Genomic DNA, 13,605 nt, shown 5'->3' on the forward strand with positions numbered 1-13,605 from the left:
CCATCTGGGTACCTCTTTTTAATCCATCCAGTCCAAGTGATGGAGAATCACCCAAGTCCAGCCTCTTCCCTGAAGTGAAGTCATTTGCCCACGATAACTTGACCAGTTAGTGACAGAGAGGTTGTTTTTTGGTTTTTTTTGCAGCTAAGAGAGATGATCAGTGTGTTTTGAGTTACTCCCTTTTTTATCTTACAGGTCAACTAATAAATACTTGTTGATTACAGGTCAGATTTGGGGTAACAACACAAGCATGGGAGAATGGGTTTAAAAATATGGTCTGTGTTCATGAGAAAGCTTTTTTCTCCTCTTCTTCATAAAGGTCGCTAACTCATACGGAATAACCTTGACCCCAGTTGTGCCCTATGCTGATACCTCAGCTGGTTATCAGGCTCAGACCAAAGAATGTTTCTAGTACGAGGCTAGCACTAACTGACAAATAGGAAAACCAGTTTTGCTTCTGCTGCGTACACATTAAATCCAGTTCTACAAAGAACAAGTTACTGTAAATAGCAAACATAACATAAAAACCACAGTGGATGTAGGAAAAGTTTTCTTCACTCCCCCTTTTTAACCAGAGGCCTCTGGCATTACCTTACACAGATCATGAGTCTTAACTTGTGTAGCGTGGAGAGAGTGAAAGCTTTAATTAAAAAAAAAATCTAAAAGCCTATAGACTTCACAGTTAGAGATGAAAGGCTGCAGAAATGTTTATTGAATACAGTGTCAGGTTTATAAATAAACTTATTTACAATATTTCCATAAGTTGGTCCCCCATCAAAGAGGTGGTTAAACCTCCACCACACATTTTGATCTGTTACAGAAACTTTCAACACCTTTTCCAAAAAGCCATAATGAAGGGCAACTTTGGTAACAAAAGAACTACTATGACCTTTGCTACAGAAATGTTTAATGGATATAATATTGAATTTGGGGGAGGGGAAAATACCACTCCACACATTTCACTACCTTCCACTGCAGAGATACATATGGGAGAAAGCATGTACTCTCCTAAAGTCAATTTCAAGGGGATAAAAATTGCTGGCTGAAGGGATGGATTAAGACAAATTAGTGGAACCTCGCTGTCAAACGATGAGCAAGCAGTTTGGGGGCTGCACAGTAAAGTCAATTTTTAAAAATAATAATTGAATAAAGACAGGCTTGACCAGATTTACATTCTTTGATTAGGAATATATTCCCAGTACATTGAGGGGATCATTTGCAACTGCTTTGACACAAAATACATCAACTCTAAGCCTACTGCACAGCCATTACAATATTGTTACAAATACAACCAAACATGCATTTTATAAAGAGAATATAAAAATATGTACAGTAGCTAATTTTCAATGTTTTAGGTTGCCGAAAGACACCAATTAGAGTGTGTGCAAAAAATTCATTTGTCAGAAAATCAGAAAAAGCCCTCCTTGGCAATAGTGCATCAAAAACCCATCCGAAATACCAAGATATGTTTGCCTCTCTCTCAACACCTACCCCCAAACAGGCAGAGAACAAAACCATGAGAAAGTGTTTGCCGAGTACTGAGTCGTTTTATGGTGTGTCTTAGGCTAAAGCAGGATGCCAGTTGGACTAGTGATTTTATATATATAAATATATGCATATATTTATAAAGCAGGAAGGGTTAGGGGCAAAAGTAGTTGGGAAGTGCTAACACATCCAAGAGCAATATCACTAGCTTACAACTCACTCACTCACTCAAAAACATTCACCATATCCAGCTTCTGTTTACACCAAACACTTGATCCTGACCAAAAAAAAAAATGTTGGTTCCTTTGTCTCTACCCAAACACCAGGAAGGAAAAACATGACCTTACATTTGCCTACTTCTCACCAGCTTTTTTCTTCTCTTCTGCACATTTATTATTGGTAGACATTCTTTGGGGAAGGTGCCTAGGTTTGGAACAGGATGCTAACTTCTCAAAAGAACCCTAAAACTAAAAATCAAGTTTCCTAGACATTCAGTTCAGATGGACTGTTAGCATTTGAATCAAAAAGCCCCATTAGCATTAAGAAAGGGGCTAGGTGGAAAAAGATGAGTTGGAAAGGCTTGTGATTTGCTTTTTTTTTTTAAAGTCATCTCTCTTAAAACATCAAGAAGTCACCGACCAAGGCATTTTTAAGTCACCTTGTCACAGGTTTAAAACCAGAGACTAGGCCAAAAATCGGGCTATTCTATGCCTCCCTCTTCCCCCCCACCACACACACAGACCAGGAACATCATAGACTACCGAGTTATTAATATTCCCAGCTAGAGCCTTTCCAGTAGCCATTCCAATGTTGGGAAATCCCCAGCACTAGAAAGGGATCTGAAGTCTAATCCATTGTTCACAATCACCTGCCCAAATATGGATTTTTCTCCATGTTATGGAGAAACAAGCAGTGATATTTAATGCTCATGGATTCAGTAACATAACAGGAATAACTAAAACTTAGTCTCTCCAAACCTTAAGTTGGTCACTAACTTTTAGCCACCAAAAAAAAAAAACCACCAAAAAACAACAAAACATCAAAAGCAAAAAAACCAATCTGAGTTTTGCCACACCTCACTGCTCCTAACCATCCTCTGGCAGAAACATTTAGCAAAAGCTGCAAAATGCCTCAGGGATCAGCCCCTTCATCTATTAGTTAGTTGCAAAGTAGCAGACTCGATCTCAGATTTCCCTAGCAGTATCCCACCATGCCCCAGTAAAATAAACTCAATAAATACACAGGAACTCAAAACCTACAAATGTACTAATTGGATAGAACCAATTTAACACATAGAAAAATCCAGCTTCCTACAAAGTGTGGCCCACTTAATGCAACATGGGTTTAAAATGACTTTTTTTTTTTTTAGTATGAGCTGATGCTGTCACAAAGGTTGGTGTCAGCACTTTCTAATAGTTTTGGTTACAGGGTTTATAATTAGACACAAAATTCACTCCAGGCTGGAGTTCTACTTACAAGCTGTGAACTAGCATACACACAGAGGGCACCGTTCTATTTGGAAATAAAGTAGAAAGGTAGAACTCGTGGGGGAGGGAGAATTGGGGGAAGGGGGAGAAAGAGAAGAAACCCAAACAAGATGCTATGTGAATAGCATGTGTAAATTAGTTGTAAGTTGCACGGTGAAAGGTAGTCTTTCAGGCGTGAAGAGATTGATTTAGAAAAGTGGCCTACTGCTGCTATCACACACAGCAAGGATCGAGTTACATTTCCATTCTAAATCGTGAATCACGCTTTCCCATGGATGGTGTCAGTAAGTTACGTAAAGCAGGTTATCAGCAGCACGTTTTAAAAGAATCCCAGATACATGCTTTAGAGAATAGATACTTCTTCTTCAGGCCATTCTGCCTGAACTGATCGCTGTTAGCAGCAAAAAGGCCAACTAGACTTACATTTTTACCATATAAAAAAAAAAAAAGCCGATCAGCATGTTTGTCTCTAGTAAGTATCTTTGGACTCAGAGATCAGTTCTTACTACCTAGAGGATGATGGAGGGGGAAAAACCCAGAGGTCTGGGCATTTGAATACATACTGGTCTGCCAGCACAATACTTCCCCTCCTCCCCCAATACCCCCAGCCCTCAGCTGCCCTGTCCCAATTCAAATTTCAGCTTTACAAAGCATTTAAACGCCACTTTAAGTTAATGGTCTTTTATTGGAAAAAAAAAAAAAGAGACTAGCATTTACAACTTGGAATGGACGTAAATTGTAATATCTTGAACAGCGATGTTGATAGTCGTGCTGAAGTCCACAGCCTACTCTGCCAGCTCCAAGTCATGGTACAGAAGGTTTTAAAAACAGAGAGTCCAAAGATGCTCCCTTGGTGAAGGTTGCTTTTCAAAAATTTTGTGTGAACGGTAACAGCCTGACGTCCGTTTCACTATAGTGCAATGCAGACGATGCTAAACCAATAGAAACACAGACATGCCGTCCAGAGTTTGAGATCACCATTAGGGTTTGGAGCACACTAAAGTACAGAAGAACCACCATTAGGGCTGCATCTCGAAATTCTGCATCCTTCAACCATTTTGCTGCATACCATCCTGAGGTAAACCAATTTTACTTTATTGTATTTACTTTTTTTTTTTTAAAGTAAACCAGCTATGACAATTTATACTAACAAATTGAACTAGATAACCCACATGGGTACATTTTTAAATTTTGTTTTTTTTTTCTTTTTCTTTTTTTCTTTTTTTTTTAATACAAATGTCTGACTGTGCTCAATTGTCAAGCTGCATGCATGAAAAACTGGCCAGCCCAAACAGTGTAATAATCATTAGCAAATGGAACTTTAAGGAGTCCACTAAGTGCTTCCTTATCATTTAAGGTAGTAGTACAAGTACTTATATTGTAAAACTGATGTGTAACTTGATCTTTTGGGGACAGGACCACCAACCAATACATGCAGATTTTTTTTTTTTGTGGACAGAAGGTACTTTTGACATTCAGTTTTGCTATACAGAAACAGAATGAATAAATGAACTTTTTTTTTTTGCAAGAGGTAAGTAAAAGATTCAATTTGATTCATCTAGAGGGGGGAAAAAAGGTGAGAGGAGGTCTTCATTTTGCAGTCATCATCTGTACGAATTCTGAAAAGACAAACAACCACAGCTTTTGGTTATCTTCAAAGCAACTTTAACTTAGTAAAACATCTCAATTGTACTTTGTGTAGAAGAAAACCCAATTATCTAAGCTTGTCTATTTTGCTAAACAAACAGAAAAAAAGCCACACTGTGAGGTCTAGTAGTGGGCATTTTACCTTCATAGTTGACTTGTCCATCTCCATCAATATCTGCTTCTCTGATCATTTCATCTACTTCTTCATCTGTTAGTTTTTCTCCTAGGTTTGTCATTACATGACGTAGTTCTGCTGCACTGATGTAACCATTGCCATCCTGCGAAGAGTCAATGATTATTAAGTCCTTCACACAACTGTTCTACACTCAATCCACGCTCACATAAACAATTCTCCATTTTCTAGGTCTATACTCTGAACGTGGGTCAGCTGGAACAAAGATGTTCTAATTTGTTAAAACCAATTAAAAAAAAACTCAGGACTAGTTAAAAAGTCCCATCTTTGTAATCATGAGAAATTTCTACCCCAGCACAAACATATGGGCATTATTTCATGAAGATGGGACACTGGAAGGCCCATTTGAAAAGCTTAGTTAATGGAGATAAATGTCTATTACAGCTTGTGGGTTATTAAATAATCTTCTGATACCCTTGTTCAAAGTTGCTATTTACAATATGGATTCAGCAATACCTTGTCAAAGACTCGGAATGCCTCACGGATTTCTTCTTCACTGTCTGTATCTTTCATTTTTCTAGCCATCATGGTCAAAAATTCAGGAAAGTCAATAGTGCCATTACCTCAAATTAAAAAAACAAACAAACCCAGAAAGTAGGTTATTCAATTTGATTAAAAATTGTTTTGTTTTTTAGTAAGAGATACTCAGTAACACCACTTCAGGACCAAGGGATACTTTTAAGCATTTGCTAACTGACAGACCACTTAATTTCAGGACAGCATCTTTTAATACAAAGAAATTCACAGATAAAGTACAAAACTGACTCCAAATTCCACTGTATTGCTCATGCAACAAAACAAGAACAAATGAACAAGAGAAATCACAATATCAGATGAGCTGAGTCTTCATGTTCCCTAGAGCCTGGCTCCTGAGCTCATTTCCCACAGGGAGCAGATGTTTCTCCTTCCATGCTTGCATCCACTCAACTCAGTAGGAATTTATAGGGACCTAAGTGATGCTACTGATAAACTGAGGCTCACAGACTAGAATGGGCCTCAAAAACAGGCATTTTGATACCATCTCCGTCACCAAAATGATTAATGTGAGATGCACTAAATTTGAAAGAAAAGGATGACGACTCAGATAAGTAATTTTGTTCTTTCCTTTGTGGCCTATGAAGTCTTGTTATTATACTTCTGTACTTCTTCCCACCCTCCTTTACAAATAATATTAAGGTAATGATAATGGAATCACGGACTTAGAGCTATAAGGAGCTTTATAATACAGAATAATGATAGCTACCTTTTAAATAGTGCTTGAAAAGCACTTTATATGTATTATCTCATTTGATCCTCTACAACAATGGGAGGTAGGTGCTATTATTATCCTCATTTTGCAGATGAGGAAACTGACTCTGGGAGAGGGTAAGCATCTGAAGCAATATTTGAACACACATCTTACTGATGCCCATGATGCCCAGATCCACACAATATCCACTTACTCCACCTTGCTGACTTTTCAGGTCCTCTAGTCCTCCATTTTATAATTGAGGTAACTAAGGTCCAGAGTAGTTGACTTGCCTAAGGTCACACACAGAGTTGGGGAGCAGACCTAGGTTCAAACCCAAGTAGTTTAACTTCTGGTCTAGGATGCTTTCCACTGTACCCCCCCTGCCAATCAATAGCCATCACATTACCTTTTTACTTAGTATCTTTCATTCTGAAGATGTTTGGGAATTTCACATAACTTGGACCATGATTTAAGACAACCTCTTGTTCTATCAAAAGAATCTTTACTGCCACACAACCATCTTTCAGTTTTATAGTTACTACTTCAACTAGGGAAAAAGTGACTTTTGTTCCAAGTGATAAGCTAAGCTATTTAATGTTAAGTGAAAGGAACAAAATCACAAGAGACTAAGAGTATCACATTATTAGCATTTCTAGTTATGGTTATCCCTCCTGGTAAAGTTAAAACTAGAATACACTCTTTATAACTCTACCTTTTGTGTTCAAAGGACAAATTCCCAATGTTATTTTGTAAATGCAATACTTTTAAATCAACAACAAAAAATAAGATGTTTATTAAACCTCATAGCTAATTCCTTTAAACTCTTGAGTATGCATGATCACTTCTCATCACATCAGTTGCAATTACTGTAGCCTGTATCTTAAGGGTACAATTTCTGTCACTTCAAGAGAGGATTTTTTTTTTAATAGTTTTCAGATGGGAAGTAGAGAATCACCTGAGATACCCAAGCATCTCAGCAGTCAACTAACACAATTTAAAGCTATCTATTAGACTTACTTTCCAAAACAACTGGAATGGAAACCAGACTTAAAAGTAGACAGAATACCAGATTATTAATGAGATAAACTGAGGTTTAGACTTAGCTCAGGCACTTACTCTCCATGAACCTTAGAGAAAACATTTCATTTCTCCAAGTCTCTATTACTCTGTCAAACACATTCCCCCTTACAGTTACATTGCTATGAGTAGCAAATGATAACGCACACAAAGAATACAAAAGAAAACATAAAGTACTACACAAATGAAAGGTATATTAAGAACCCTCTATGAACTGAACCCTTTTACCAAAAAATGCCCCCTCAAATTCCACCTGTTTAACATTGCAAATGTGGTTCCTGCTAATTTATTCAAGTAACAAATTTTAAAATATAAACCATTTAGTCATTCTGAGAAAGCTTAGGTTAACAAGACTGATGACCCTGTATTACTGTTTGCTTATACATACTCTTCCGACACTAACCTCTCAGCTCATTTATTCTCTTGTAGGCAGCTCTCCATGACTGACTCTCTTCCCCACCCCGATTTCTGTTACCTGTCATCGCCTCAGTGCTTTCTTACTTTATACCATTGCTGAGGTAGATATTGATATGTGACCCAATAAAAAGGTAGCTTAAGGGAACAAATAAGAATTCTGTGCCCCTACAACTGAACAATAAGCTCTTTTAAATGCAGAGACCATTTCTACTTCTTTTGTATTCACCTAAGGACCTAGGAACAATGTTCTGCACCGCAAGTGTTGACTGATAAAATGTTCTGTGCGATAAAAAAACCAAACCAAACCAAACCACGGTGATCCAGAAACTATAAGAGTTCAAGCTAGGTAACAAGAATGTAACTTTCAGATACATAAGCAATACTGATAAATAAGTAAACTTCAATTTCGGTTCTGACTTCTATTTTCACCTGTGTAGGGAACTTCTAATATGCAAAGTCCCTCTATATCTACAGATTGACAACTCAATTTATTTACCTGGGGCCACTGAGAAAAGTTAAGGGACTTGCCCAGGACAACACAGCTGGTAGTGTCAGAGGCAGGACTTTAATCCAGATGTTCTGAATTGCCCAGTGTAGCCCTCTATCCACTACTCCTTGAAAGCTGCTTCGCTTCAATAGGCAAGGACAATTAAGAACTATACTTTACTTTCATTTCTTGGTGCAGATTCCATATGATTACCCTATGAAAGGTTATGAAGACATAAGCAACTATATAAAAGCCCTTTTATGTATTTGCTCATGGGCCTGAAAGACAGACTTAGAACATGTTCTAACTAGAGAAAGTTACACAACCTGGAGCTCATTCAGACTTTCAAAGCCCTTACCATCAGCATCCACCTCATTGATCATATCCTGTAATTCTGCTTCTGTTGGATTTTGACCCAATGACCTCATGACAGTTCCAAGTTCTTTTGTCGTGATGGTGCCATCGCCATCTTTGTCAAATAGGGAGAAAGCTTCCTTGAATTCTGAAAACAAAAGCCACCACACCACCTCAGTCTATGGATCATAATCAATAACACATAAATGTCTAATGCTTACCTAATCACAGGACTTTCCAGATTATTTGAAAAAAAAAAGTCATCAAAATAGTCTAACAATTTTTTTTTAATCAAACTACCTTCTCATAGCAGCCTAAAATACATGCATATGTATTTGTGGTAATATTTCCTCTCTAGTAACAAATTTGAGAGTTATGAAAAATAAGTACATATATATATGTATTATATAGATATGGATATATACATGTATACATATATTAGTTTGTAGTTTAACAATTATTTCTAGGTATGCTCACAAGCAGACTATTGGAGAACAAAACTAGATAATCTCTCTCAACTCCCTAACCAGCTATAAAGCCTGATTGGAAAAAAAAAAAATCCAAGGCCTTTCTTTATTATAATTTCTTAGGTAAAGACCACATATGAGTAAACAGGGAATTATTCACACAAGTCTGCAAAAAATAATTTTAGAAACATTTAGAAATGAGACTACTTTAAATAAGGATTCTGCAGATATGATCAACAAAATATAACTAAAATTAAAAACCAAACCAAATTTTACCAATGACACCAGAGACTGCTTTCCAGCTTTACTTCTCAATAATTATAGCTCTGAAGAGATCAAACATGTTCATTTCCATTTAGGTTATTTCATGACAGAGAGAGCACAGACCTTCCAAATTACTAAAAACTGAGAAATTAAGAATTGAGAAATCTCAACTAAAACTTCAAAGGCAGGCAATTACAGTACGTACACTTGTCATTTTAAACTCTTTCAAGGGTAACAAATTACCTTACTTAGTTCATTAGTTAATAAACCAAAGGATGAACCAAAAGGAGCAAACGCACTAATTAATCAGTTTGGCTTGTTACTAAGCAGCTACTGAGGAGCTTGGTGAAACAGGAAATTCAGAGTTAAATGTCATCCAACAATCTTCATGCATTATTTTCCTTTCACCTAGTAGGTATTTATTATTTGTTACATTTGATGTTATTCCTTTCTTTCACCATGGACCCACCCCCAGAACGACTGGCTGTGCCTTTCCATTCAATAATCACTGCCTCCAATCTACCAGGCAGAGACACTCACCAGCGATTTGTTCCTCGGTCAGCTGATCAGCCTATACAAAGAAAAGAAAAATGTTAAAATCCAATGCAGAAACAGTTTGGGATCAAATGGTAGGCATTCCAATAAATTAAAAGAATTGAAAATTCCCAAGTTCATTCTTGCTTGCAAATTAGCACAGTGCCTAGAACATAATAGGCTCTTAATAAGTGTTTGCTGATTGAGTTTTCTTCCCTGCATGGTCTGTGACCAAAAAAAGCCTTTAAAATGAAAAGAATCTTTGCAAAATCCCAAAAAGCAGCTACCAGCCCAGAAAAACAAGCAACGGGGAATACACTGTATGCAATTTTAAAATGTATCACAGCAAGAAAGTGACAACTGCTATTTGGTTCACGTTCTTTCTGAAGAGGTGGCTTATCTTACATGCTATGAGAACTTTAAATAACCAGAAGAGGTCAGTGCTTGACTTGATATATTATATGAAAAATGGCACCTCTGGTGGCAGAATGCTTTTTAGCATCAAGTTTAAGACATACAGAGAACGGAGACAGAAGAGTGCCATCTACTGAATCATTAACACAGCTTTCTGCAGTAACCACTTTTTTCTCATCCGAGAAGTGACCCAGCCCAACTCTTTTCAGCTCCAGAGCTAACAGGATCACATCCAGGTCTAGGCTTTTATAGTACCTTGAGTATTGCTGCTGGCACTCTAAATACAGGTTATGTAATTATACTGTATTGGATATAAAAGCATGTTAATCCATTTACAGGAGATGCATTTAAATGGGGAAAAAAACCAAATGTATACCAATGGCTTTGTCCTCCACCCTCAAAGCTTCCTTTTAATGTAATAAATGCTTTCAGGTTATTTTAATTAGGTAGTTATTTGTTAAAAGCCTACCACTTTATAATGCTCCCAGACAAATTACCATCTGACTCAGTGACGAAGAGAATGTTTTTAACTTAGATGCTATAGAATACAGTAACATTAAGGTTATAGAAACCTACACAATAATTATTCATCTGCCTTCCTCAGTGGGGAAAGAAACTATTATGTTTGCTGTAGAACATGCACCTGACCCATTTTAAGGGTGATTCTGACAAGAGACAAGATTCTCTCATAATATAAGAACCAAAGCTGTAAATGGCAAGAAATTTAATTTTCACTTGCACTGTTTGGTCTATGGAACCCTGAATGATAAAGTACACACAATTAGAGAGCAAGGTTTATCTTTATTTCCTTTTAATTAAGGATATCTTATGGATATACTTGCAAAATAATTCCTAATAGTTTTTTCCTTGATAAGTCATGCATGAAGGAAACATTTCTCTCAGGGCCTTTCACAACAGCAATCACATTTTGAACCTAAGTTTTTTCTGAGTAGTAAACAACTTGGATGTGTACATTTTTTCAACCCCAGTAGCAATCAATTGGCTTTCTCTGATCAAATGAAGTAGTCATGATGATTTATGTAATGCTACCAGAGGAAGGTCTCTATTGTACAACAGAAAAGGCCACACCTTATCCTACAGCCAGGAAGAAATGCACAGCCAGCTCCACTTCACCAAAAAAAAAAAAAAAAAAAAAAGATTTAACATACTGGAGCTATTGAAGAGTACATGGCCATTATAAAGCATCCAGCAGTTTGCTTTACCTAAGCAACTGCCTCCTGCCGACACCCCATTGCCCTGACTACCAGGGCAAAGGTAGTAACACTGGAGCAATAACCCCACCCAGTCAAGCCATAAAATCCTGTCCCAGTGATGTCAGTTATCCCCAAAGGAGGGGGGCGGTGATTGAGGAAGGGGGTTGTGGAAAACACACACCCAGCACGGCCCATAATCACATTTGGCAATCTACAGGCCGGCAGGAACTGCAAAGAGAGAGCGGAAACCATGGAGGGTATCTCCCGCCTCAGACCGGGAAGTAACACTGAGCAGGGTAGGGATATGCAGCTGAAAAGGAGCGCAACCATGACAAAGTGAAGCGATGACTGCATATTAGGAAAAGTTGAGATGAGAGGAAATTGTGGGAGACTTGGAACATTCCAGAAATTCAGAGAAAGCTAATAAAATACGTGCCTTGACACTCGGGTTATAGCAAAGGGACTTAGGAGCTTCCCCTTTCCAACCAGTGCAGTCACTGTGTTCACCATTGTCCAATAATCTCCACTCCTCTTTTCTTCCTCCACCTCCCACCCCCTTCTGGTCTCACAAGCCGGCAAACCGGCGGCAGCCTCCTCTAACACCCTCCATCCCACTCCGCAGCCGCCTCCTCCCAAAGCAGAAACTTTGCAGTCTCTAATGGAAACGAAGCTGCTCGCCAGCTCCCCTCAACCTCCTCCCCCCACCTCCCGCCTTCCCCGCCCCAATTAGCGCGCAAGCGAGAACGCTTCTCTAGGGAAGGAGGAGACCTCATGATGTAACGAAGCCCACAAATGGTTTTACAGCTGCGTTTTTGGGGTAGGAGGAAAGGGACACATTGCAATAACTGCAGAGCCCCCACCCCCCCCCCAGGCGCAGTGCAGCTCGGCTGCTTCCGTCCTATCCAAGTCTCTCCCCCTAAATCTCCTAGATCGCCGCCCCCCCAATTCCTCGCTTTCCTGCCCCCACTCCACCCTTCCCAGTCTCCTAGCTTCCCTCCCCCCAACTCGCGTCCTGTGCGCACAAGAATGGTAGAGAAATGGGCGCCTCTGATTCAATCTCAGAGGGGTGCACTTGATGGCAATCAGAGAGCAACTAGCACTAAACATGTACTGCGTCTCAGTCAGGGTGGCGACAGCCCTGGAGGCACAAAAACCCCGAAGCCCGAGGTCCGGCTCAGGCGTTATGCGCCAAAAACTCATTCATTCTCCGCGGTTAGCCTGGGAGGAGAACGCGTACATCATTTCCAACACCCAACCTCGCTGCCATTTCCCCAAAGCCAAGCTGCAACCCGCCCCAACGCCCTCCCCGCCCCCCAAAGCAAGCAGACACACAAGGCAATCATCTCCCCCTCCCCCAGCCGCTGCCCTCCGACAGCCTCCCCCGAGGTGAGAGGCGCGCTGCAGGCAAGGCACTGCAGGCAGCTGGGGGAAGCGTGCGTTGGTTGCAGTGAGGGGCTAGGTGGAGAGGGAGGAAGGGAGGGAAGGGGAGGGGGTGGCTAGGCTACAAGAGGGCGCAGATGCTGCAGCAGGTCCAGCGCCCATGCAGCTCCACAGCCCACGGCGAAGTTCAGTGGGGGGGAGGAGGGGGGAGGGAAGAGAAGGGAGGAAAGGAGGAAGGAATAAAAATTAGAAACTCCATTGCAAGGGAAACACACACACAAAAAAAGCGATTCCAAAATGCATCCCTATTATTCGCACTTTATAGCGAGAATCAGAAGAAAAAAATTAGAAGGCAAACCCTTCCCCCTCCAAAAGATAAAAAGCCAACAACAAAAAGGAGAAATAAACCAATAACTTAGAAAAGCGGAAAATAAGCACAAGCAGCTGCTACGACAGCAGGAGCCACCCCGACCTACCATTGTGCGCGAGAGGGGAGAGAGGAAGGAAGGAACGAATGAGGCTGCTGATGCCGCTTCGGTGGGGAGCCTGCTGCACTAACGCTGTAACCACCGTCCCTGCCGCAGCTCCGGCCTCCGAGGGTGCCAACAAGGTTGTGGCTGCTCTTGCTACTGTTGCTGCTGCTGCTGCTGCTACTACAGCCGCCACCGCCGCCCGAGTAACGGAGCTGCCTCCTGCAAACCACTTCCCACTGCAAGCGCCGGAGGTGTGATACTGCGCCTCAACTCTCTCTCTATATATAATGCGATGTATCCCTCCGCCGGAGCCTGGGGATCGCAGGCAGCGAGAGAGAGGGAGAGTGGCTGCGGCGCGGTGCGTAGCCTCGCCCCTAATACGTTCCCCCCCCCCCCCCCCCCCCCCCCCCCCCTCCCCCCCCCCCCGGCCGCGCCCTCCTCCTCCTCCTCCTCCTCCTCCTCCTCCTCCTCCTCCTCCTCC

General features: G+C 40.5%; 1 protein-coding gene across 1 annotated transcript; it reads right to left on the reverse strand.

Annotated features, from left to right (window-relative positions):
• Positions 1-682: 682 nt before the first annotated feature.
• Positions 683-13,385, reverse strand: CALM1 (calmodulin 1). The gene is made up of 6 exons (XM_027844631.1): positions 13,128-13,385; positions 9,650-9,680; positions 8,383-8,526; positions 5,269-5,375; positions 4,762-4,897; positions 683-4,591 (listed from the first exon to the last, which is right to left on the reverse strand). The coding sequence occupies exons 1-6, from the start codon at positions 13,128-13,130 to the stop codon at positions 4,563-4,565; spliced, it is 450 nt and encodes a 149-aa protein (XP_027700432.1). The 5' UTR covers positions 13,131-13,385; the 3' UTR covers positions 683-4,562.
• Between the last annotated feature and the right edge of the window lie 220 nt (positions 13,386-13,605).

The sequence above is a fragment of the Vombatus ursinus genome, unplaced genomic scaffold (assembly GCF_900497805.2).
Source record: "Vombatus ursinus unplaced genomic scaffold, bare-nosed wombat genome assembly UNPS02014945.1, whole genome shotgun sequence".
Lineage (NCBI taxonomy): Eukaryota > Metazoa > Chordata > Mammalia > Diprotodontia > Vombatidae > Vombatus > Vombatus ursinus.

What these genes read in the sequence shown, in the direction of transcription:
- CALM1 (XM_027844631.1), bottom strand. An exon ending in CAATGAGGTGGATGCTGATG is followed by an intron (nt 5,376 to 8,382) that starts GTAAGGGCTTTG and finishes TTTTAATTTGAG; the next exon opens with GTAATGGCACTATTGACTTT. An exon ending in TGGACAAGTCAACTATGAAG is followed by an intron (nt 4,592 to 4,761) that starts GTAAAATGCCCA and finishes TTGTCTTTTCAG; the next exon opens with AATTCGTACAGATGATGACT.